Raw genomic sequence first — 26239 nt, forward strand, 5'->3', positions numbered from 1 at the left:
TCGGCTATGGTTGGGTTTAGATTAAATTGATTAATTGAATTTATATGAGCTTATTCGTTTTATATGAGTAAATTTTGGTACATACTGCATGGACCACTGCTTTGCAATTTACTTTTTTGAAGTAAGCAAAGTTCGTGTTGTCATAAAATTGTACTCTCAATCAACTTATCTCAAGAAAAGAGCTCTAAACATTAGTAATTTGTTATTAATAAGAGTGATCACTGTATAAAAATGAATATGCAAGTTCAGCAATGCAGCTCAATCATTTATTAATAATCGAACCATTTATAATGGACTTAAATGGTCTAATAATTTGATGTTAAAGTTTACACCGACTTACAAATAATACAAAACAAAAAAAAAGAACCTATACATTTTACTCATTTATATTTTATACATCTCAAAAGTCAATCCAACCTTCCCTTACGTAATTACTAATATAATTGAAATCCAAATTATATTAAGTAGGTTGTGGCTGATTTTTGGGTCTTATTGTGGATGCTATAACAAAAAAAAAATACTTGCATTTTTTCAAAGACACTTTTGATGCAACTTTTTGACTGTTCAAATATCTAAAACCAGATTTTTCCATGTTTAAGCACACAAAGGATGCACAAACCCTTTTTAAATCATTCTATTTAAAATTACTAATTAAATTACATGATCTGCCCCATAAGTAAATAAAATAATCACACACGTATACGTTGCTCCCGCCAAACAGATTTGAGCGGAAACATAGGATTAGGACGTTAATCTCTATTTAATTAATACTAATACAGTAAAGGTTTTGCTTATAAATAGATAGAATATAAATGGTGGATAAATAAAAGGAAATATTCGAAGCGCCGCAAATGGAAGTGAAGAAGAGTGTGCTGAAAAATGACAAAGTGAAATTGAATTGATGATGACGATGATGATTCCCACACCCCTCTCAATTCTCCTTCTCTCTCTCCAACTAACGTGAAGGAATCGAGCCGCACAAATGGCCGCGGCTTCCTCTTCCAGCTGCTTGGCAACTCATGATTCTCCTCGCCACAAATACAACCCTAGTAGAAATACCAATTTATACTATTCTCCTTTGAATTTGATGGTAATTGCAAAAGATATATCGTCTTCATCCTCATATGCATATGCATATAATACTAACAATTTTACCAAATTTAAAATTCATTCACCAGAATCAAAATCAGCCGCGCTTGCTATATAATACTCCTAGGTGTAGCAGTATTAATGATAATTATATTGGGATTGGTTCTTCGCTGTCAAAGTCAGAGCGCCAATTCCAACCTGTCTGCTCATTAGTCAACTTTCAATCATCCAATCGCCCCCGATCTCCCGCCATGGCCGATCCTCTCACCAACGGCGCCGGATCTTCCCACCTCCTTCGCCATGTCAGCTCCCTCGCAGCTAATCCGCCCTCCCGATTGAATGCCGTCGTCCTCGGCGACGCCCTTGCTTCCGAGGAAAACGATCTCGTTATCCCCAATCCCGATTTCTCTGCCCAAGCTCATGTCCCCTCCCCCGCCGAGGTTCTCTCTCTCGCTCGTTTACCTTCTGATCTACTTGCTTTTCTACTACTTCTAAGCTGTGATGTTAACTGACTAACTCAATTGTGGCAGTATCTCGATATGTACAAACGATCCGTTGAGGACCCCGCCGGATTCTGGTCCGACATTGCTTCTCAGTTCTACTGGAAGCAAAAATGGGATAGTCCTGTTTACTCTGAGAATATGGACGTTAGCAAGGGCAGAATCAACATTGAGGTATCTCATCTCCGCAACCATCCCTTACTTGCTTTCGGCATATTTTAGTTAACATTTGCTTTCGATTTCTGTTTGGGATTCAGTGGTTCAAGGGTGGGATCACCAATATATGCTACAACTGTTTGGATGCTAACATTGCTGCCGGAAATGGTGAGAAGATTGCTATTTATTGGGAAGGGAATGAGCTCGGTGTTGATGCCACACTGACTTACAGCCAACTCCTCCACAAAGTTTGCCGGGTATTTTTCACTTTGCTCTGCCTCCTGCAGTCTCCCAACTTGCGAACTAGCAGCTTTTGATGTTCCCGCTATGTTGACAGCTTGCAAATTACTTGAAAGACATTGGTGTCAAAAAGGGTGATGCCGTTGTGATTTATCTACCAATGCTCATGGAACTGCCTATAGCTATGCTTGCTTGTGCTCGCATTGGTGCTGTTCACTCGGTATTGCTACTCTATTACAACTAGCATCATCATTGTTCAACTCGTGAGCTGTAAAGACATTTCCTGCTTCTTTGCTCAGGTTGTTTTTGCAGGATTCTCATCTGAATCTCTTTCCCAAAGGATCGTGGATTGCAAACCAAAAGTTGTGTTAACCTGCAATGCTGTAAAAAGAGGACCCAAGGTCATCCATCTAAAAGACATAGTTGATGCGGCACTAGCTGACTCTGCAAAGAATGACACAGTTGTAGGTAATTCCATGGAATTTTTAACTTATTTTTAGAGCTTTTCCTCAGACAAGATGATTATTTTTGGTTGGGAATAGGATTGGAACAGCGTAAAATAGAAGTCTAAAACTCATCAGACATCATAACATTCTGAATCTTAGAACTGTGGCTGTCATGTTACAACATCAGAGCTTTGAGTTACGTCCAATTTACGGGAAGCAAAAGAAAATGACTGAACTTGAATAACATTAGTAGTATGATTAACACGGCTAAAGGTCTCTGCACATGCGTTATATGTTGATTAATTTATATTGCAATTGGGTTCCTTGTGGAATCTTTAAACTCTCTGTTCTGCAGATGTTTGCTTGACCTATGCAAATGAATCTGCCTTGACGAAGGAAAGCACTAAGTGGGTCGAGGGACGAGATGTCTGGTGGCAGGTGGGTTGATAAAACGAGCCTTGAAGTTCATTTAGTCTTATTTACATAAGTGGCATGTATGAAACATAATTTATAACTGAATCTGAAACTCAGTAGTTGCATCTATGCAGTTACCTGACAAGAAATGCTAAACATTTTTTGTATGAAAGTTGCATCTCAAATGATAAAACATGATATAGTCGAAGACAAAAAAGGAAAAATTATCTGTTGCTGTTATACTAATAGTATTTATTTGATCAAGGTTTGCCAGTATTTGCAAAGTTTAAGAAACTGTAGATATATGTGTCAGATGCATGTCACCATGCAATCATTCTTGTGTTCATGTTTTGCAGGACATTATATCTAAGTATCCGAATTCTTGTGATGTGGAATGGGTTGACGCAGAAGACCCACTTTTCTTGCTGTATACCAGTGGGAGCACCGGAAAACCCAAGGTATTAAAGTTTGAAATTGTGAAATATTTGAACTTTGTCTGTGCTAGAATTTGCTCAAGCAAGTTGCATTTTTTTTATTTGAAGGGAGTTCTGCATACAACTGGAGGGTACATGGTGTATACGGCTACAACATTTAAGTATGCATTTGACTATAAACCATCTGACGTATACTGGTATGCCAAAATCTGCACTAATTCTTTGATTGGCTCCTTAGTTTGTGATTCCCAGTGGTGACGACCCTGACTTTCTCATCCATTTTCTGCCCAATCTGTATCTTCACTGCTCAGGTGTACAGCTGATTGTGGTTGGATTACTGGGCATAGCTATGTCACTTATGGGCCTATGGTGAATGGAGCAACTGTTGTCGTCTTTGAAGGGGTATAATTCTTTGTATCTGTGGGCGGTTACATGTCTTACTTTACTCAGCTTGGTATGCTTAGTTTAATTTTATCATGTGGATTCTTCATAAATCCCCTGCCATGACATTTTAGCAGGAATATAATTTTCATAATAGCAACAATTACATATGTGCAGATGATCTTTAGGGCTCTTACTTGTGCTATTATAATTGTTCTACTCATAGGAAGGGGATGACACATTTTTGTCATATCTGATATTCTCTAATTGTGGTGTGGTCTGCAAATTGTAATTCATTGTCTAGCATGACTGGAGTCATATGTAGGCAAAAGATTTACATCTTAAAATTGCCACTGAACTTCCTGCAGGCTCCTAACTATCCTGATTCCGGACGCTGCTGGGACATAGTTGACAAATACAAGGTTTCTATATTCTACACTGCTCCAACATTGGTGCGATCATTAATGCGTGAAGGAGATGAGGCAAGAATACCAGACCATCCTTTTTCTTTCCGCATATTACTTCACAATCTCTAAGATGTGTCCAAATGTCCTTATATATGCTTTGGGATAAAGAGTGACTGGCTTTTGTCTCTATATGTTACTCAAGCTCTTGAATTAGAACTTCAGTGTTTACACATTCAACATAATTTATTGTAAAACTTTTGAATTATTTGTTGTTCCTGATAATTGGGCAATCTCTTTTTATGCTTCAAGAAATAAAACAATGAGATAGAATGAACTTAATAACTGATACATGTCAAAGTAGTGCTGATTTTACTATGTCAATCCTGCAGTTTGTCACCCGATACTCACGGAAATCCCTGCGAGTCCTTGGCAGTGTAGGAGAACCAATTAATCCAAGCGCATGGAGGTATTAGCTACTTTCTCGGAAGGATTTAAGTCTAACTAGTATTTATGTGCATCTTGTTCTTTTTATATAACCTGAATTTTCCTCTTAATACAACCAGATGGTTTTTCAATGTGGTTGGAGACTCACGATGCCCCATTTCTGACACATGGTGGCAGACGGAGACTGGGGGCTTCCTGGTATATAACTTTTTTTCCATTTGATTTTATACTCTTGAATTCACTGCTTGCAACAAAATTTAACCTTTATTACCTTGTAGATCACTCCTTTACCGGGTGCTTGGCCTCAGAAACCGGGTTCTGCTACCTTCCCATTTTTTGGGGTCCAGGTAATGGAATGCATATTCATTTTATATCACTATTAAATGTCAATGTGCTCTGACATCTGTATTATCTATATATGCATATGCTCTTAAAACAGGCTTATATGTGTACTTGTTATGCACTTGTACTTTTATACTTTTGAATGTATTCAACAAAAGAATACCTGTACAGTGTGCAATAAATAAAATAAAGATTCTGGGAATGCTGGGTGATGCTGCACTATGGTGATTACATTTATAGTTTACTAAGTGTTTGTCATATTTTCAGTTGACCTGTTTCTTGATGTATTATGGTGTTGTATTATGAGGTGTCAAATCAAACGTAATGTGTCAACACAATCTGAGCAGTCAAATTGGTGCTATTTTGATTAACTTTCAATTGCTTTACTAAACATATTTCGTGGAGTTAATCCTAATTTATAAGGATATGAAGTATTAAAATCTTGAGGAAAGCGATTGAACTTGAGCCTAGTTGGTGAGTTTGACTTTCCCAGAGTAATGTGTATTGCAAGCAATAATAGAAAGTAACTGTTAAATGATACGTCTTGAGTAAGTTTGCTGATATTCAATTTCATTTAAATTTTAAACTAATTCTTTTTGGGTCAATCATTTGTGATAGCTCCAGACTTTTATAATGACTAACTGACTATGCGCTAAGTTATCTCCCAAATTTGAAGCCTTAAAAACTTGTTAGTGCAGCCTGTCATAGTGGATGAAAAGGGTGCTGAACTTGAAGGTGAATGCAGTGGATATTTGTGTGTTAAAAGCTCTTGGCCTGGTGCATTCCGAACGCTTTATGGAGATCATGAAAGATATGAAACAACTTATTTCAGTGCCTTCCCTGGCTATTATTTCAGTGGAGATGGTTGCAGAAGGTTGTGTTTTTTGGAAAATAAACAAAACATCTTAGAATCAAACAAAAAAAAAATTGATGCCCTCCACACCCCCCCCCCCCCCCCCATCGTCTTCTTTGAATTTGTTTGTTTATATATTTTTATTCTGGAAATTTAGGGACAAGGATGGATACCACTGGCTCACTGGCAGAGTTGATGATGTTATTAACGTCAGGTACCATTCTTTGCTCTTGTCTTTATGTTTAAAATTGGTTAAACTATTCAAAATATCTAAAGAAATAGAGAATCGGTTCACTGAACTGACAAAAAATACGCTTGTCACAACATTAAAACCCTAATCTCTTAAGACCATGTAAAACGGGCCTAACGTATTATCTTTTAACATGCAGCGGACATCGTATTGGCACTGCAGAAGTGGAATCTGCCTTAGTGTCACACCCCCAGTGCTCTGAAGCAGCTGTTGTTGGTGTTGAGCATGAGGTAGGTTTATAGCTCATTCCATGTTACCTGTATACGTCATTAGTTTTTCAATTTCCTCCACACTTAAGCCTCTTAGTCTAGGCTCAGCTTTAATCATTTCAAATTTTAATGTGATTTCAGGTCAAAGGACAAGGCATATATGCATTTGTTACTCTGGTTGAAGGTGTTCCTTACAGTGATGATCTCCGGAAAAGTCTCATTATGACTGTGAGAAAGCAGGTAAGTGGAACAATCAATTATCATGCATGTAGAAGAAGCAAGTTAGGATCATGGATACAATCACTTTTTCACCATGTATATGTTGCACCACTAGTTGAATTACAGGACTGCTGAAGAATGTAGTATTACATAAAAATTAAAAGCAAGCTGTTTACTGCATCCAACATCCAGTTTTAGCTGCTAATGTCTTGCACCTATTATTTGGACATAAATGTGTGATATTATTTCAGATTGGAGCATTTGCAGCTCCAGACAAAATTCACTGGGCTCCTGGTCTACCAAAGACGAGAAGCGGAAAGATAATGAGAAGAATTTTGAGGAAAATTGCTTCACGACAGCTGAATGAGCTTGGTGATACAAGCACACTTGCAGAGCCTGGAGTTGTTGATCAGCTGATCGCACTTGCTGATTCCTGATCTGTGTTATACCATTTTACTACAGGACCAATGTTGTTATACCATTTGTTGTAACATTTGACTTGTGGAAATTGGTCGGGCCAATAAATATAGTTGGGGAGTTTTGTTCCTACAGTTAGGTTGCTAGTCGCTACATTACATTGATGAATAAAGTTTTGCAATTGCTGAACCATGTTGGTTTTGTCCTCTCCAATGGTAAGGTGTTTGAGTAAGTTCAAAGTAAGAAAAAGTGTTTTGTGGACTACATCTTAATGCATTAGTTCAATGAAAATGGGATGAACCACACATGGATTCTTGTGTTTAGTACTAGTATGTAAAAGGTTCAAAATATACTGAAGATATTGAGATCAAACATCACCTATAATGTTTTACTGAATGAAATTTCTCAACTGATAGATTTTTACATCCGCACCTCATCATTTTCATTTCATTATCACAAGATTTACAATTTAAGAACTGCTTCCCGAGCCAAAACATAGCAAAACCCCGGTAAATGAAATGAAAGGATGCATCCAAACATTATGAAACTTATTTAATGTGAAGCAACATCATATAATAATGGTAAATCAACGAGGTTGACAACTTGCTTGATACAGATGCCAGTTTTATGAACACATTGCTTTTTCTAGTACTTCTTGCAACTCCCCGCTCTTGTATGCCTCTGTCACATAATTTATGAAACATGTCAGATTTCCAACCAATGCAATACCAAAGAACAACTTCTTTTTGATGGTATGAACAACCAACACCACACCATGTCCTTTTCTTTCATTTCCCTAGTCATATGTTTCAAACAACCTATTGCTCCCTCAAAAGATCCTCATGTTCATGCACTCTGATTACGAAAGTTTCTTACCACCATTAGACAGTAAAAAGTCCCCAAACAGAATGTAAGCAGGGATATATACGTTAATCTAAACAAAAGAGAATGGTTTAACAGGAAGCATATAATGCCAGCCGATAACTGAATCTGATCAGGGAATAATGACCTCAAAGATCTCCTTTCTATTCTGATTGGAGAGTAATTCTACTTTAGTTCCCTCAATTCACACTTCCTATAAGACATCATTCCTATTGAGTTCAAAAGGAATACCAACTAACAAAGTCAATCATTTCTAACTCCCGAAGGTAAAGATAAATATTGACCTTGATGTGCTGTAGGTTAATAGGAACTCACAAGGGAGGAGAGCAATGAAAATGTGAATCATATAACTTCAAATAAACCCCTAGTGTTTCTTCCTTGAGATGAAAATGAAGCAATCTAGGCATATGCACGCACCAGCAACAACACCATTAATATTGTAAGCAAGAAGAAGTGTAATTCTTATTACCTAGAGTAATGTCGCAGCCACCAAAGAACTCGCCATCAATATATAACTGCGGGAAAGTAGGCCAGCTAGAGTACTCCTTCAATCCCTGACGTAAACTCTCATTTTCAAGGATATTAATGGTTTCGAAAGGAACGTTCAAGGTCTTGAGAATCTGCACAACTGTATGGGAAAAACCACACTGGGGGAAATCCTTTGTTCCCTTCATGAACAGAATAACCTTTTCTGATGTAACAACTTTATCCAAGGTACTCTTCAATTCAGGACTCAGAGCTGCTCCAACAACATAACAACAGCATAAATAAACATAAAAAAGGCAAAAAAAAACCTAACTCAGACACTCGCTTGTTAAAAATCAATCTCACAAAACTCTCTCTCTCACAACAATACTTCTACCGAATGATAAGTTCTACTCAGCTTTATCATCATTGTAAAACACTACACTTCAAAGTTGATTGAACAAAGAAGGTGAGATACCAAGGAATTTCAATTAGTTAACAACCAACAGCTATCAATTTTTTATTTTGTTAGTGAATCAATAAAGCAATAAAAGCAGCAGCCTACTGAGCAAAGTTTTAATAATCGGAGCTATCCAAGCAAGGGGCAACGGGGTGATATAGAGAAAATTGAAACCTGCAAAACAACGGAAGGATGAGGATGAAGAATTGGAGCTCAACTTTGTAGGTATCGATGCGAGTTTCAAGGGGGAGGAAATAGCGGCCACGGAGCACAACTTTGTTGAATTAACGCAGATAGGATGGCGGTGGCGAGAGCCCCAAGTTAGAGAAGAATCCTCCGAGGCGGGGGAGCAGGGGCGTGCTGCTAATTGCAAATGGAAACTCATCTCGGAAAATGGTATCTGCCTCTGCGTCTCTAGAGTAGAAGAAGAAGAAGATGCTTAATAATCGCCCCAAAAATTCAACCTTTATCATTTTCTACAAACCTACGATTAAATTTGGATTTTTTTCGACTAAAATGTTTAAATTAGTATTGGAGTATTTTATACTATTGTATAATTAGACACTTTCACGATTATTTATGAATAAAATACTCCATAATTATAGAAAAATTAAAAGATGATCCTATAATTGCAAAACATTTTAATTGCATTTTTTCTGAAAAATTGTTCTCCAACGCCTACTTGAGACTTGTATCATTATCTATGTAGTATTTGATTGTAGTAATAATTTAACTATGAATTTTAAGGCATTACATAAGTGGAGTGTTTCACTAGTCTGGAAGACAATTTTTAAAACGAATTTTGGATGGATAAAAACAATATGCTCCGTCCCAACTTATGTGATTGATTTCTTTTTAAGTGAGTGATTTCTTTTTGGCAGTTTTACGAGGAATTTTGGAAGGATAAAAACAACATGCTTCTATCCCTAATCTTTTGAATAAATAATACTCCCTCCATCCCCGTTTAAGTGAGTGATTTCTTTTTTACCGTTGTTTTGTGAAGATGATAATACATAATTAAAGTAAAGAGAAAATAAAGTAAGTGGGAAAATATAAAAGAGTCGAGTCTACATTATTCTCTTATTATTTATTATCATTTTCCTCAAACACTGGCCGAAAATCAGTCACTTACTTGAGAGTATAAGAGCAACCACAATAGTGGACTAGCACGCGGACTAGCCGCTAGTCCGTGTGCTAGTCCATTATTGTGGGCGGCGAGCGGCAGACGGACTAGCCAGACGGACAAGAGCTCGTCCGTCAGAATTGGCGCTAGTTCGTGCGCTAGTCCGTTATTGTGGGCAGGCGACGGACAAGAGGTAGGACGTTCCATTTTTTTTTTATTATTTTTATTTATACTCAATATTTACAACTAATTGAACTTCATTTTTTTTATATTTGATAAACACCAACAATTAAAATGAATTAATTATATTTTTCAATTTATTTTATTGGCTAGGGCGTCGGCTAATTCTAGTGGTGATCCACTATTGTACAGTAGGATATCCTAATGATGTGGCAATGCATTGGGATGTCTTAGTGACATGGCAGAAAGTATTTTTGAGATGTTCTAGTGCTAGTACGTTGGGATGTCCACGATATTATGGTCTTTGGATGCTCTAAGGAATTAGATAGATTGAATAAATTAGGGTTTTAGGTGAATCTCAAAGTCTCAAAACCAGCTGCTTCATTGCTGGCCACCGAATCCCTTGAGGTATTCATTTTTCCTCCATTTTTATTTTCATTTCTTGTTCTTACGCTGTTAAGTTGCTTGAATCACTCCGTTATTTTCTTTAATCGGACGGAAATGGATGGAGTTTAGGTTGCGATAGAACAAATTCCATTGAAAAATGTCACCTTTACATTACGTGTACCAATTCGGTGTCTGGAGACTGATATAGATCTCGTTTCTCTTGTTCAAGAGATTGACGGATAGAGAATTGGATTCTAGTTTTGTCTTCGCTTTTATTTTACTAGGCAAAGTGCTAAACTTCTCAATCCATCCAATTTCAGTCTGGCTCAAATCAAAATGTAGTGGTATCTAATAATTTGGATTCAAATCTGTTTGTTATTATACTGGTGCAGAATTGGGATCACCGATGATAGGAACGGCGACCGGAATCTCACCTATACACAATGAGCCATTGAGAGAAGACGAGAGAGATAAGGGAGAAGGAAATTCCATTAATTCATCATTCATGATCCAATACAATAGAATGAAATAGCTTATATAGATGTACATATGAGCTAACAAACACGGTGTAACCGTCTAACTGCTCCACAATCTCATGCTTCGCGCTCACAGTGATTTGATCCTCTATTTCTCCACGTGTACATGCACCCATGCACACTTATTTAATTCCATGCGCTTATTGAGTTCCTTTTCATGCACCAAATCTCCCCTCCTTCAAATAACCTTGTCCTCAAGGTTTGGTATCTGAATATTTCCTACAACAAAAAGTTGAAACATTCCTTTGAAAACCCGAAAGACGCGCTTAGAACGATGCTTTGGTACTTCAATCTTATGCAGAGCTTATTCGATTCCCCATTCCCACGATTCCCGAGTTTTAGAATGGTCTCCAAGAGCTGGAAGAACAATTTTCTTTGGCCCAACTTCGAACAACCAATCTCGTAAACTTCAAATGATTCTTGTAGAGACCCACCTTTCCTTCTTCCTAAGCTGATCACAATATCAGAACTGTGAACTCTTGAAAGAGCATCTTTCTCAATCACAACTTTTTGGACTGAACTGTAAGATCTGCTAGCTATATCCCCGCGTGCCCTCCTTCAGCAATATTTGATGATTATGATCTCTAAACGGGGGTAGAGATGCTGGCTCGTTAAAGACTACCTCATGGCCTTCCAAAAATAGAGCCACAACATCATCTACAATCATAATACTCTTAGAGCAGTCAAGTGAATGCAGTTGTAGCTGCTGCTCATCCTTCACAGTTAAGTAACAAAATTGAACATCACTGCATTGAGGAAGTATTTTATCCAAGCTCTTACTTGAAATGGACTGTAACTGACCCTGAGCACATCCTCTCAACACATGTGTCATGCCTTGATAACTAAACTCCATAGACAGATTCTTGAAGTCCCACTGAGTAGTGCCCAAATTTTCTAACCATTGAAATCCCAAGACCATATCACAATTCCCCAATGGCAGCAATAACACATCAGTTGTGAAGAAGGTGTTCTGCAAAGACCATTTTACACCCCTACATAAAGAGTCACAGCTCCAGCTGTTCCCATCAGCTACTGCCACTCTTACCGGTTTAACTTGCATAATTCTCAGCCCGGAATAAACCTTGACCTCAAGTTCCAGCTCTTCAAAAATCCGCAACTCTTTCAGTGTGATGTTTAGGCTCCACAACTATTATAGGATGATGCTCCCAATTGTGAGCATTTGGACTCTTTCTAGTTAGAAGCATCCATAGCATAACCTCATAGATAAAAACATTGTCATTGTGATTGTATAGCTTCTGCCTAAAAACCTCTGATGCAAATCCTTGCCAAATTTCAGCTTCTGCAGTCATAATTCCCAGCTGAACTAACACTTGAGCAACACCAAAAACAACAGCATTAATAGTCATTAGCACTTTGTTTTTATCCATCCAAAGGTTAGCAACCTTCAAGCCCCTATGGACTTGGTATTTTGATGCAAATAGCTGATTCCTTCAGTGACATCAATTGTAATTTTCAACGTGCTTGGAAGCTTGAGGATACTCTTTCGATTTTGCAGTTCATCGAACACCCTACCACTTGACATAAATTCAGTAACGAGACATAGAGGTGGAGCCAGGCAGCCAACCTGAGATATCAGCTCTTGTTTAATTAACTGGTGCTTGATGTTCCTTTTCCCCCTCTCCACCGAACGAGACCGACTCTCATCACCATGTAGTTGCAAATGGTCTTCAACATGAATTCTATTCTGTTTGTCCCCATTCTGACAGAGACTTCCACCAACTACCTCATTGAGGATAGTACCAGAAGCAAACGGAGAGAGAATATCATTCCCAAACATTCTCATTGAATACAACAGGCACCTCTCTGTTTTATAGATGTGCTCCCTTGCAACTTGAAGTATTCGTGTCGTGTGATGTCTTGGTTCCTCAATCCACTTGTGTAGCACCTTTGGAGCTGTGTGTACAGCATCTAGTACCATAACATTCATATCCCTGAGGCTTCCTTGTGTATCTTTAAGCAATTCATCTCTGAAATTCAAGTATTTCTTCCAACCTCCAAACTCCAAGTGAGGAGCAGGTACACGTGACAATAAATCGGCTCCTTTGACCTCTGCCACTGCAAGGCCTTCTGCCCTCGGATAGCCGACGAGGTTGTGTCCGACGTCAAGAATCTTCCCTTGCAACACACCAATCGACTTATTCCACACAACATCATCTACATCAACATCATCCATATCAGGATTGGACCCTCCACCAAGTGTAGATGATGAGTTCTTGCTGAGTTGTATCGCAATTTCTGGAGCTGTAATTGAATGAAGCTCTTCCTTAAACTTGAGGGAGTTGAATTTTGTCTTCGTTTCTTGAGCTGCGAATTATGTTGAATTCATCACCTCAAAGTTTCCTTCAAACGAGGATTCCTTCTCCTTCAAATTCATCACCATCCCCGTTTCGGTCTATTCTAACCAAACCTTCTCTGTCACTTCCACGTTCCCATAGCTGCCATTAGAGGAATTCTTCTCCCTTCAATTTCATCACCATCTCATTTTCAATCTCTGCCATACACACCTCATCCTTCACTTCCAAATCAGCATAATAAATTCCTCTAAAATTCAAAGATGACTCTTGTAGTCTAGCCAAAGCAAATGCGTGAACAAGGGATTTAGGCATGTACATCCTAACTGAATTCTGTATGTGATAATGCAATCCACTCACAAAAAGATGCACAACATACGATTCATTGATCTCAACCTTTGCTAACAATGTTTTGAAGTGATTGAGATAGTCAGAGACCATACCTAATTGTTTTAGGCTTCTTAATTTAACCATAGGATTGGAGAAATAGAGGCAACTGTTGGCCTGCTTCAATTCCGGTGTTTGCCTTCCGATGAAGTTACTAATTTCTGCAGGAAAACGTGTGATACATTCCTCCACTGATTTATACCTCTGTTACAGAATTTCAGGGGCCGTTGATGCTGTAGATTGCAGCAAATTTGGAGCAGTAATACAAGTGCCAGAACCGTTCAAATCATTGACAGAGACTATCGGAGAATCAACCTTAGATTGGCGTGTCGGGAAGCATTGAGCACGCGTGTTTGATCCGGTCGAAGCTGCCAAAGAATTGCCTCCATTATCAGCCTTAACTTCACCATCAACTCAGAGTTTTGGACTTTAAGAGCAACGAAACCATCCTGCAGCTCCTTCAAGGTTTGATCGTAAGTGCGATCAGTGTTGTGAAAATCGCGCTCGGGGCGCGGGGCGATCAAAGCGAGACTGTATTGGCCTTTTTAAGTGAAAGGAAATGGCCGTCAAACTGTTCTGTGTTTTTATCGTGAGCATCTCCAATGCTGGCGGACGTCAAATAGCCGTCAAATAGCCTTCACACTGCCACATCATCAGCACTACAATTCTCCTGCCACATCAGCTTGCCACATCAACTGGACATCAAATAGCCATCAAATAGCCTTCACACTACCTATCCACATCACTAATAACAATTATATAATTTAATTTACAATTGTATCAACATACATAATTTAATTTACGAGACAAATACGGAAAATTCGAATAATAATATTAAAATTTAAAAAGTACATTACTTTTAAAAAAAAGTACAACAATTTAAAAAAATTACAAAAAGTAAAAAGTACATTAATTTAAAAAAGTAAAACAAAATCACTCATCGCCGCCGTCCTCGTCTCCGTCGTCGCCCAACGCTTCTTCACTGCCGTCGCCGCCGCCTCCGTCGCCACCTACGCCGCGGCTATTCCCGTCGGTGTCCCTCCTCATCGCCTCCAGTTCTTCACGCTGGCTCTGGAGCAATACGCGAAGGAAATCCTTCACCTCGGGGTCCACCGCCGCTTGGAAGTCGGCTAAGGTCTTCACCATTTGAGCGCGCGTTTGTTGGCGCGCGAAGAATTTGAGCTCCTCGGTAGACCTGCCGAGGGGGGATGCCGAATGGACATCCTGGGAACTCGGTGTGCCCCCCCTCGCAACCTGCTGCGCCCGCCTTTGCCCAACCGGGCGAGGTCGGCGACCGAACGACCGAGGAGTCGGGACCTCCTGGGCCGTCTCGGGGAGGTCTGACGAACCACCGCTGCTGCCGCTATAATCTCCGGTATAGTTCAGTCTCTGCCTCTTCGGCCAGCCAGCGTCGACGCCTGCCCGGAATTTCTCCGACTCGTTGAGCACAACGTAGCAGTTCCAGTAGGTGAACTCATAGTACTTCTTATCCGGATCGGGGTAGGCTCTTTCCGCAATCCTCCTGCAGTCTTCCTCTGTTTGGCCACTGGTCTGCATGCGGAGGGCGTTGGCGTACAAACCCGAAAATCGAGAGACGCCAGCCCTGATTCGGTCCCAGCACTTCCGGACCTCCTCCCCGGTGCACGGTCTCCCTTCAGGGCAAAATGCCCTGTAGGCTGCAGCTATCTTCGCCCACAAGTTGACGATCCTCTGGTTGTTTGAAACGAGAGGATCGTCGCAAACACTCACCCACGCCTTGGCAACCGCAACGTTCTCCGCGTCCGTCCACTTCCTCCGGCCCCGGATTTCGGCGCGGGGCTGCGACGACTCGCCGACCTTCTTCGCCTTGCCCTTCTTCTTACCCCGCCCTACTCCCTGGCTTTGAATGAGAGTTTCAGAAACGTCGTTAATATCAAAACCCAAGTCCGCTAAGGAGAAGGTCTCCGAATACTGTGCATCCGTTGGGGTCGATGTGTGCGAAGAACCGGTGGAAAAATCAAAAGTCGGCCGATAGGCGTTGTCCCCCCCGTGCGTCGCCTGCGACTGTGGAATCATATGTTGCGCCGGTGGCATCATCTGCTGCGCCGGTGGCTGCATGCCGGGTGCCCACCCCGGCATCATCTGCATAGGGGGCTGCATGCCGGGTGCCCACCCCGGAATCATCTGCTGCCACGGGTACACGTTGTAGTACCCGCTCATTGGAGGCCAACCACCTCCCCCAGGAGCCGGGGAAGTATGGGACCCTGCCCCGGGAGTCGGGGCCGTCTGAGACCCTACACCGGGAGGCGGGGGAATCTGAGACCATCCCCCGGGATTAACTGGAGTACCTTCGTAGTTGTTCTCCATTGCTCGTTATTGATCTTGTACAGAAAGTAAGGTAGAGAGAGAGTACTCGTTAAAACAAGTGGTGCGAATGAAAATGAGGTTCAACGCGCGTATATATTGTGTTTTGCGAAAAAAAAAAAATATATTTAAATCCGACGCCGGTTTGGCGCCGATCCGGGAGCCACAATGGCGCCCGTGAGGATCGGCGTGGGAACCGGCGTCAGCGCGGGAATCGGCATGGCGACGCCGATTTTGACGCCGATTTCGCCCACGCCGGTTCCAATGGTTCGGCGTCAAACCGGCGTGGGCGAAAAATCGGCGCTCCGGTGGTGACGCCGACCATTGGAATTTAGATTTTACAGTTGGCATATATGTGTGGGGACCACTTTTATATTTACTTTTATTTTTCGTATTTAATTCAATGGCAATTTGTTTTCTGTTTCTATTTTTAATCGTGTTAGTTTATTAGTAGAAAATTAGTTTCTTGTATAGTTGTTTGTATTTATGATTTTTTCTATATTTATATTTCATTAATATCTTAGCAGCTTTATTTATGTTTTTATTTTGGTATAAACATTTTAATACCTCTATTCGGATATGACAATATATTTGCGTCGGTAATAATATTTCGATATTGCTCGGACTTCGACAATTCACTCTAATTATTTATTACACCTTTAAACTAAAAAGCCTGGATCCGCCACTGCCCTCTCCTCTCATCTCTAATCTTAAATATTTAAAACTATTTTGAAATATGACAGAAATAGGTGGGGATGATGACTCATGTAAATGTACACTAATCCTACCATATGAATTACTACGTGGCCACACAAACATATTCAGCAAAACACGTGTTGGTCACTAATTAAAAATAGAATATCACATAAAAATAATAGTTTTATTGTTAATATAGAACATTTAGTTAATTTATGTTTTGCAATTTTTTTTGAAACTTTAATGATTTTTTATAATAAAATTCAGTTATTTAGTTATGTTATATTGTTTAAAAATTTATATTTTTCATCTAATCTTCTTTTTAAATATGGAGTAATGATGTATGTAGATTTATTTAATGTGATAAACATTCAAGCAACAAACTTATAAAAGAGACACAAATATAATCATCATTCGGCTATTCTGGCGCCCCGATTCATGGGTCTCTCGCCCAGTCGCCCCATCGCCCCGCGACCCGGGGTCCCCCCTCATCTCCCCGGGGCGCCCCGCGACCCTAACAACACTGCAATCAACTTGATCACGCCTCCGATTGGACTCGTCGAGCCTAGAGAACAAATCGCCCATGGCCTTGCGAATTGTCTCCTCCACCCGTAGCAGATCTGCAGATCGAGATTGGATCGACATTGATAGGGATCAAACAAGGTAACTGATACCACTTGGTGCAGAATTGGGGTCAGCGATGATAGGAACGGCGACCGGAATCTCACCTATACACAATGAGCCATTGAGGGAAGACGAGAGAGATAAGGGAGAAGGAAATTTCATTAATTCATCATTCATGATCCAATACAATAGAATGAAACAGCTTATATAGATCTATATATAAGCTAACAAACACGGTGGAACCATCTAACTACTCCACAATCTCATGCTTCGCGCTCACAATGATTTGATCCTCTATTTCTCCACGTGTACATGCACCCATGCACACTTATTTAATTCCATGCACTTATTGAGTTCCTTTTCATGCACCATATACATACATACATGCATACATACAGGGATATATCTACATCTAATTTGAGATTGAATTTTTTCTTTGTGTAGATTAGTCATCTGGAAAGTTTATTCAAGTGCTTCCTGTCAATTTAAAATTAGAAAAGATGAATTCATGTATGATTGATTGTATACTTGTGCAATGTATTTGCAGGCTGTGAATTACTTGTTCTTGCTTGGTTATATTGGAAATGGGAGATGCCGAGTCTGACAGGAATATTGAGATATGGAAAATCAAGAAACTGATTAAGGCATTGGAATCAGCTAGAGGCAATGGAACCAGCATGATATCGCTTATTATGCCTCCACGTGATCAAATCTCGCGGGTTGCTAAGATGCTTGGTGATGAATATGGAACTGCTTCTAACATTAAGAGCATAGTAAATCGACAATCCGTGCTTGGTGCCATTACTTCAGCCCAGCAGAGGCTAAAGCTGTATAATAAGGTGAAAAGATGATTATTATTATTATTATTATTATTATTATTATTTAGTTAGTTAATTATGAATTTACGTATCTTTTTCATATCTTTTGTCTTGCTCATTAAGTTAGTATCCACTATTATAAATAGTAGACATTGTTAGTCATTTTGATTATTCAAGAAATATTAATTATCCTTCTATTTTATTTTCTCTTACTCGCTTTCCTTTTAAACGTGCAAAACGCACATAACCCTAATTTTGACGCCGGATTGATCGACGGGCAAAAGCTCCCGCAACGTTCGACGCAAAATCTACGAGTTAAGGAACTTCATCCTTAACAATTAGTGCTTTCATTGAGAGCTCTTCCTCCGAATCGTTGTCTACATGTCGTACGGCTACACCGGATATCACTCCGGCAGGCGGATTACCACCCATGGCAGCCCGTACCTCAACCCCTGCTCCATCCGATCAGAGCGTTAGATCAACAACCATCATATCCATATCCACAGGATGTGAGACTCCACCCACAACACCATCCCTACCAAGCCCGTCAACCCACTTCCTGGGACCCGCCATGGCTGCGCCAGGAAACTGCGTGTCAGCAACCATCGTCCTACGAGACAGATTTGTACTCGCCACCACCGCCCTCTTGTTGGGACACGCCAAGGTTGTGCACGCAGCAGGGATACTCTCAGCCTTATCAACCGCCTCAGCAGCCACACCACACCGCACTCAGACAACCCACTAGCTGGGATCCACCTGCCTACTGGGAAACAACGAGACAACGCCCCTTCCACGAGGTCTCGGCATACGATCATCCGCTGCCCCCCAACGATAACTCAGGATTGAATCAACCCGCGCCATAACCACCTTGTCCATCCACCACCACTGCACATCCGACTCTCGCACAACTTCAACAATTGTTGGAAGCGTGCTACGGGATGGAGTCTCGCCTTGTTGCAGCCGACCGACGAATCGACAACATGCTTCCTCCCGAGCTGCCTGAACCTGCGCAGCCCTACGACTCCCAAATTTTTGGGTTTGGGGACCTCGTTCAGCACCTTCCTCCATCAGGAAATAGCAAGGCTTCGCCGGGGTCGTCGGGTTTAGTCCCCTATGACTCATTGGCTCCGCCGCGGTAGTCGAGTACAACACCACCACCCTTTGCGCTGCTTCCCGATACCTCCCTCGAGTCGCCGCCGCCGCCAGAACTTCTTCCTTGGCAAGTGGAATATCGCTCGTTGGCTTATGCTCTGTCCAAGACTTCAGTTGGGAATGTTTTGGAGTGCAATAAGAAAGAGATTGTGATTCTTGACTGTGATCGAGTCGAGGAAGGATTTGATGATTCTTCGGAGAAGATTCTACATTCTTCTTCTAGTTTTGGTGGAGTTGAAAATGTTGAGAAGATAGAGAAGTCCAGTCCGGATTCCGCACGTAAAGAGAAACCGATTCACGGTTGCATCGAGATTCAGTGCGCGCGACAATTGAATGCTTCTCGATTCAAGATTCCCCAAGTCCAGATTGGTTTGGGTAGTTCCATTGTGGACAACGCATCGCTGAAATTATTGAGTGATTCATCTCATGTCAGGGTTGTCGCAAGTATGAATCATCGATCAACATCGCTCGACGCCGATGCCCGGTTGATTCCTCCGCAAAATGACACTCTATGCTTGATCATTCATGGACGCATTGATGCAGGGAGACGCTCAACTATTCGGTGTATGTTTGACCCAGGAGGATTCCTCGACACTCATCGTTGCTTCATGGTGCCCACCTTGAGGACATGGTGGATTTCAACCGTGGGGGAGTTGATACGATTATTATTATTATTATTATTTTGTTAGTTAATTATGGATTTACATATCTTTTTCATATCTTTTGTCTTGCTTATTAAGTTAGTATCCACTATTATAAATAGTGGACATTGTTAGTCATTTTGATCATTCAAGAAATATCAATTATCCTTCTATTTTATTTTCTCTTACTCTCTTTCCTTTTAAACGTGCAAAACGCACAAAACCCTAATTTTGACGCTGGATTGATCGACGGGCAAAAGCTCCCGCGATGTTCGACGCAAAATCTACGAGTTAAGGAACTTCATCCTTAACATAAGGTTCCTCCAAATGGCTTGGTTCTCTACACTACACCGGAACCATTGTTACTGATGATGGCAAGGAGAAAAAGGTTAGAATTGATTTCGAGCCCTTTAAACCTATCAATGCGTCTTTGTACCTGTGTGATAACAAGTTCCACACTGAAGCTCTGAATGAAGTGTTGGAATCTGATGACAAGTTTGGTTTCATAGTCATGGATGGAAATGGCACCGCTGAGTGGAAATACTCGAGAAATCCTCCATAAGTTCACTGTTGATCTTCCCAAAAAACATGGGAGGGGAGGACAGTCAGCTCTTCGTTTTGCGCGTCTAAGGATGGAAAAACGGCACAACTATGTGAGAAAGACTGCAGAAGTGGCCACACAGTTCTACATTAACCCAAACACCAGTCAGCCTAATGTTTCTGGCCAGACCGAACTGAGCCAATCAGATATGTTTGATCTGCGTCTGCAAGCAAAGATACTTCTTAATGTGGTTGATGTATCTTATGGTGGAGAAAATGGTTTTAACCAAGCTATTGCTATTGAGTTGTCTGCAGAAATTCTTTCAAACGTTAGGAGAAACGCTTAATTGGTAAGTGTAGTGTGTGAATGTGATGGGATAAGAGAATAAGAGAAGAGGTGGAGTTGCGAGTTCATGCGAAGTGAAGCTCAACTCAAAAGGTGGTTATAGCCGTTGGAAATCGGTTATCCACGTCAGCTCGGAAGTAGCCGTTTGAAGTGAGGATCAAGAGTAACAGCATGAGTTTGTTACAAGAGGATCCAACCTCCCTCTGTTTCTGTTGTAGCCATTCACATATAAGGCAGTCGATGCACACACACACAAGCAATTAGCTCAATCATTTTTCTCTCGTTCTTGTTGTATAGATTCAATAGCTTCTTGCGGTTTTGCTCATTGATTCACTGAGAGATTGTAGTTAGATTGAGAGTTTGTAATCTTGAGAGTGAAGTGAATAAAGTTCCATTTCGTTGTCCGTGGACGTAGATCATTTCGATCGAACCACGTAAATCCTTGGAGTGTTTTAGTTCATCGATCCCTTGTTGTGCTTGTGGAGTTTCAATCCTAACAACTGGCGCCGTCTGTGGGAAGCGGAGCGATGGCGACGACGAAATTGGAAACTGAGAAATTCACCGGGCGCAACGACTTCGGGTTATGGCGCATCAAGATGAAGGCGGTCCTTGTGCAGCAGGGTTTGGCGGAGGCGCTGAAGCCTATCGCGGGAGATGATGTAGTGGTGGAGGAGGATCCGAAAGCTGCGATCAAAAGGCAGGAGATGCTTGATCGCGCGCATAGCGCAATCATTCTCTGTTTGGGAGATAAGGTATTACGCGAAGTGGCCAAAGAAAAGACTGCCGCTGATGTGTGGTCTAAATTAGAGAACTTGTACATGACGAAATCTCTAGCAAACAGGCTGTTCATGAAGCAGAAGCTATACTCCTATCGATTTCTTGAAGAAAGGGGCGTGGAGGAGCAGCTAGAGGAATTCAACAAAGCCATTGATGACCTCGAAAACATCGATGTAAGTTTAGTTGATGAGGATAAAGCTATTCTCCTTCTCAATGCTTTGCCAAAGTCTTTTGATCATTTGAAGGATGCGATGTTATATGGCCGAGAGAAAACCATTACTCTTGATGAAGTACAATCGGTTTTGAGAGCCAAGCAATTGCAGAAATCCACCAACAAATCTACCACTGATCAATCTGGAGAAGCCTTGAATGTCAGGTTCAAAGGCAAGAAACCAATGCAGAAAAGCAAGAATGCAAAGGCCAAAAATCAAAGGGACAAAGATCCTCAGAAAAGGGAAACTAGGGAATGTTTCTACTGCAAAAAGCCGGGGCACTTAAAGAAAAACTGTTACTCATGGAAGAAGAAAGTTGCTGAGGAGCATAATGGTGCTAATGAGGTTGATATAGCAGAAGATCTGGAGATGCCTCAGATAATGAATGTGGTTGAGCTAGACATAGGCAACTCTTGGATAATGGACTCGGGATGCAGTTTTCATATGAGTCCTCACAAGTCGTGGTTCTTGAATCTAACCAAGAGTGATGGCAACGTTCTACTAGGAAACAACCAGATCTGTCAGGTAAAGGGAATAGGAGACATCAAGATCAGAAATGAAGATGGCTCCTCTCTGATTCTCACTCAAGTAAGGTACATACCTGAGGTCAAAAGAAATCTGGTCTCTCTTGGTGTTCTTGAAGCAAAGGGGTGTGTGTTCATGTCAAAAGGTGGGCAAATGATAGTGTCCAAAGGAGGCAAGGAATTGTTGAAGGCAACAAGAATCAACACCCTCTATTATCTGCTTGGTGAAACTGAAGTCAGTCCACATGTAAATGCTACTACTAGCTGTGACTTGGACTTATGGCATAGGAGGCTCGGGCATGTCTCAGAAAGGGGCCTCAAAGAACTCATCAAAAGGGGATTGCTAAATTCTGGAACTCAACAAAATCTGACAAGCTGTGAAGATTGTGCATTAGGAAAGAGCAAGAAGCTCCCATATCAGAAAGGTATTCATACTTCTTCCTCTCCACTTGATTATGCACATTCAGATTTGTGGGGGCCTTCACCTACTGCTTCTGAGGGAGGGGGAAGGTATTTTATGTCCATTATAGATGATTATTCAAGAAGAGTTTGGATATACATCTTGAAGGAAAAATCTCAGGCTCTTCTAAAATTCAAAGTTTGGTGCACTGAAGTGGAGTTAGAAAAGGGAAGATTTCTCAAGTGCTTGAGAACTGATAATGGATTAGAGTTTCTTTCCAATGAGTTTCAGAGTTATTGTGCTCAAAAGGGCATTAGAAGGCACAGAACAGTGCCTAACAATCCTCAACAAAATGGTACTGCTGAGAGGATGAATAGAACATTGTTGGAGAGAGTTAGGTGTATGATACTTGGCTCGGGTGTTCCTAAAAAATTCTGGGGAGAGGCAGTAACAACAGCAGCAGTCTTGATCAACAAATGCCCCAGCTCAGCTATTAATTTTGATACCCCGGATTACAGATGGTATGGCAGAGATAGCAGCTACTGCCAGCTTAGGAGTTTTGGTTGTGCCGCATATGCGCACATAAAACAAAGCAAGCTTGAAGCTAGGGCCTTGAGGTGCATTATGTTGGGATATCAGCCTAGTGTAAAGGGCTATAGGCTGTGGTCCATTGAGCCCGGGAATCACAAATTGGTGATAAGCAGAGATGTCAAGTTTGATGAAAGCAAGATGCCATTCTCTGAGATCAAGCAACCTGCAGCAAGCACCTCTGATCATGGTGGTAATTCAACTGAGGTGGAGCTGGGCAGAATGCATGGAAATGGTAATGATCAGTCAGAAGAAGAACAGGAAGGCCCAGCTCCAGTAGCTAATGAGGGCCCTATTCCAGACGAAGCTATTCCAGAAAATAATGAAGAGCCAGCTCCTCAAGCTCAGAATCTTGATAATTATTTGCTTGCAAGAGATAGGCCGAGAAGAGTACAGAAGCTACCTACAAGATACAGCCAAGCTGATATGATATTCTATGCTTTGTGTATTGCTGAGGAGATAGAGTATTCAGAGCCACTGACCTATGCAGAAGCCATCAAAAGCAAGGAGAAAGAAACATGGAAGAAGGCCATGATTGATGAGATAAAATCCTTGTTGAAGAATGGAACATGGATCCTGGTCAAGAGATCTGATCTGCAAAAGCCCATTGGATGCAAATGGATTTTTAAGAGGAAGGTGGAGGTTACGGGAACTGAGAAGCTTAGATACAAAGCAAGGCTCGTAGCTAAAGGGTACTCACAAAAGGAAGGCATAGACTTCAATGAAGTTTTCTCTCCGGTGGTAAAGCATGCTTCTATCAGAATTTTGATGGCTCTCACAGCACAATTCGACTGGGAATTACACCAAATGGATGTAAAAACAGCTTTCTTACATGGAGGGCTTGAGGAGAAGATTTACATGCTTCAACCAGAGGGTTTCATAGCTCCGGGTGATGAAGATAAGGTGTGTCTCCTCAAGAGAAGTCTATATGGTATGAAGCAATCAAGCCGACAGTGGTATCTCAAATTTGATGAAGAGATGCACAAGCTGGGATTTGTAAAGTCCAAGTTTGATGGATGTGTGTACATCAGATTCAAGAAACAGATTGCTGTGGCATGGTTGTTGTTGTATGTCGATGATATGCTCATAGCTAGCCCTGATATCAAGGAAGTAGACTGCATAAAGAGGCAACTTAGCTCTGTGTTTGAGATGAAGGATTTAGGCTGTGCTAAAAGAATACTTGGCATTGATATTGTCAGAGATAGAAAGTCTAAAAGGTTGTGGCTCATGCAAGGTGATTATCTTGGAAGGATGTTGAAGAAGTATCAGATGTATGACTCAAAAGGTGTCTCAACTCCTCTGAGCCAGCAGTTCAAACTCTCTGGTAACCAAGCACCAAAGGATGATCAAGAGAAGAAGCAAATGGACATGATCCCATACTCAAACATTGTGGGCAGCCTCATGTACACTATGGTGTGTACTAGGCCAGACATAGCTCAAGCAATGAGTGTAGTCAGCAGGTACATGAGCAATCCGGGTAGAAGCCACTGGCAGGCTGTGAAATGGCTGATGAGATATGCAAAACAGTCTCAGGGCATTGGCATTGTGTATGGAGGAGTGGATGATATGGGATCTGAGCCCTTGGTGGGATTTTGTGACTCAGATTATGCTGCTAATCTGGATAATAGGAAGTCACAATCCAGTTATATCTTCACTCTATTTGGTTCAGCCATCTCTTGGAAATCTAGTTTGCAGTCAGTTGTGGCCCTCTCCACCACAGAGGCCGAATATATATCACTCACTGAAGCAGTTAAGGAGTCTAAATGGCTAAAGGGGATCCTTGAGGATTTCGGTGTGAAGCAGAAGGTGGTAGAGATCAACTGTGACAGCAGTAGTGCTTTGTGCCTTGCAAAGCATCAAGTGTTCCATGAAAGGAGCAAGCACATAGATGTGCGTATGCATTTTGTCAGAGACGAAGTTGACAAGGGAGAGGTTAGAGTGGCGAAGATTAGCACAGACCACAACCCAGCCGACATGCTCACGAAACCATTACCAACTGCCAAGTTCAAGTATTGTCGGGAGTTGGTGAATATGGTTGAGAAATGAATGTAAGGAAAGGATGACAGCAAAGTGTTTCTATACTTCACATTCAAGGTGGAGATTTGTAGTGTGTGAATGTGATGGGATAAGAGAATAAGAGAAGAGGTGGAGTTGCGAGTTCATGCGAAGTGAAGCTGAACTCAAAAGGTGGTTATAGCCGTTGGAAATCGGTTATCCACGTCAGCTCGGAAGTAGCCGTTTGAAGTGAGGATCAAGAGTAACAGCATGAGTTTGTTACAAGAGGATCCAACCTCCCTCTGTTTCTGTTGTAGCCATTCACATATAAGGCAGTCGATGCACACACACACAAGCAATTAGCTCAATCATTTTTCTCTCGTTCTTGTTGTATAGATTCAATAGCTTCTTGCGGTTTTGCTCATTGATTCACTGAGAGATTGTAGTTAGATTGAGAGTTTGTAATCTTGAGAGTGAAGTGAATAAAGTTCCATTTCGTTGTCCGTGGACGTAGATCATTTCGATCGAACCACGTAAATCCTTGGAGTGTTTTAGTTCATCGATCCCTTGTTGTGCTTGTGGAGTTTCAATCCTAACAGTACGTATTTCGAGGAAATCAGTCAGGATACAGGGAAGTATGTATTTGGGACAGACGATACATTGAAGATCCTGGAGATGGGAGCTATTGAAACCTTGATCGTGTGGGAGAATTTGGATATAACAAGATACATCTTGAAAAACAGCTCAATAGGTGAGGTTGTGATCCAGGAAAAGATGCCATTGCTGGAGTGGTTTGGTTTGGTTTGCCAACGAGTACAAGAAGTTTGGCTGCACTCTTGAATTTGTCACAAACAAATCACAAGAGGGGTCTCACTTCTGCAGAGGATTTGGTGGAATTCTTCGTTATCAGCTCGATGTAAGATCGTTGGATGAGTTGTCAGACGACGGAGGGGAAGCATATGGCGATTCTGATTAGAGTTTTGAACGCAAATTAAACTTATGCTGTAGTACTATTTTAAGATTGCTTATGCCATTTGGAGAGATTACTTC

General features: G+C 41.2%; 2 protein-coding genes and 1 pseudogene across 2 annotated transcripts; 2 read left to right on the forward strand and 1 right to left on the reverse strand.

The window, feature by feature from the left end:
- The first annotated feature begins 841 nt into the window (after positions 1-841).
- LOC121765323 (acetyl-coenzyme A synthetase, chloroplastic/glyoxysomal-like) lies at positions 842-6993 on the forward strand. The gene is made up of 19 exons (XM_042161419.1): positions 842-1090; positions 1179-1529; positions 1620-1763; positions 1847-2002; positions 2083-2205; positions 2285-2453; positions 2787-2869; positions 3202-3303; positions 3388-3476; positions 3591-3681; positions 4029-4142; positions 4457-4533; positions 4631-4709; positions 4790-4858; positions 5552-5727; positions 5864-5920; positions 6096-6186; positions 6307-6405; positions 6636-6993. Exons 1-19 carry the CDS (start codon positions 983-985, stop codon positions 6819-6821), a joined length of 2364 nt encoding a protein of 787 aa, XP_042017353.1. The 5' UTR covers positions 842-982; the 3' UTR covers positions 6822-6993.
- A 322-nt stretch (positions 6994-7315) lies between these two features.
- LOC121765324 (monothiol glutaredoxin-S7, chloroplastic-like) lies at positions 7316-9083 on the reverse strand. The gene is made up of 3 exons (XM_042161420.1): positions 8783-9083; positions 8153-8422; positions 7316-7482 (listed from the first exon to the last, which is right to left on the reverse strand). Exons 1-3 carry the CDS (start codon positions 8991-8993, stop codon positions 7427-7429), a joined length of 537 nt encoding a protein of 178 aa, XP_042017354.1. The 5' UTR covers positions 8994-9083; the 3' UTR covers positions 7316-7426.
- Positions 9084-17780: 8697 nt separating this feature from the next.
- Positions 17781-26165, forward strand: LOC121763798 (annotated as a pseudogene).
- The last annotated feature ends 74 nt before the right edge of the window (positions 26166-26239 follow it).

This window comes from Salvia splendens, chromosome 14 (assembly GCF_004379255.2).
Source record: "Salvia splendens isolate huo1 chromosome 14, SspV2, whole genome shotgun sequence".
NCBI lineage: Eukaryota > Viridiplantae > Streptophyta > Magnoliopsida > Lamiales > Lamiaceae > Salvia > Salvia splendens.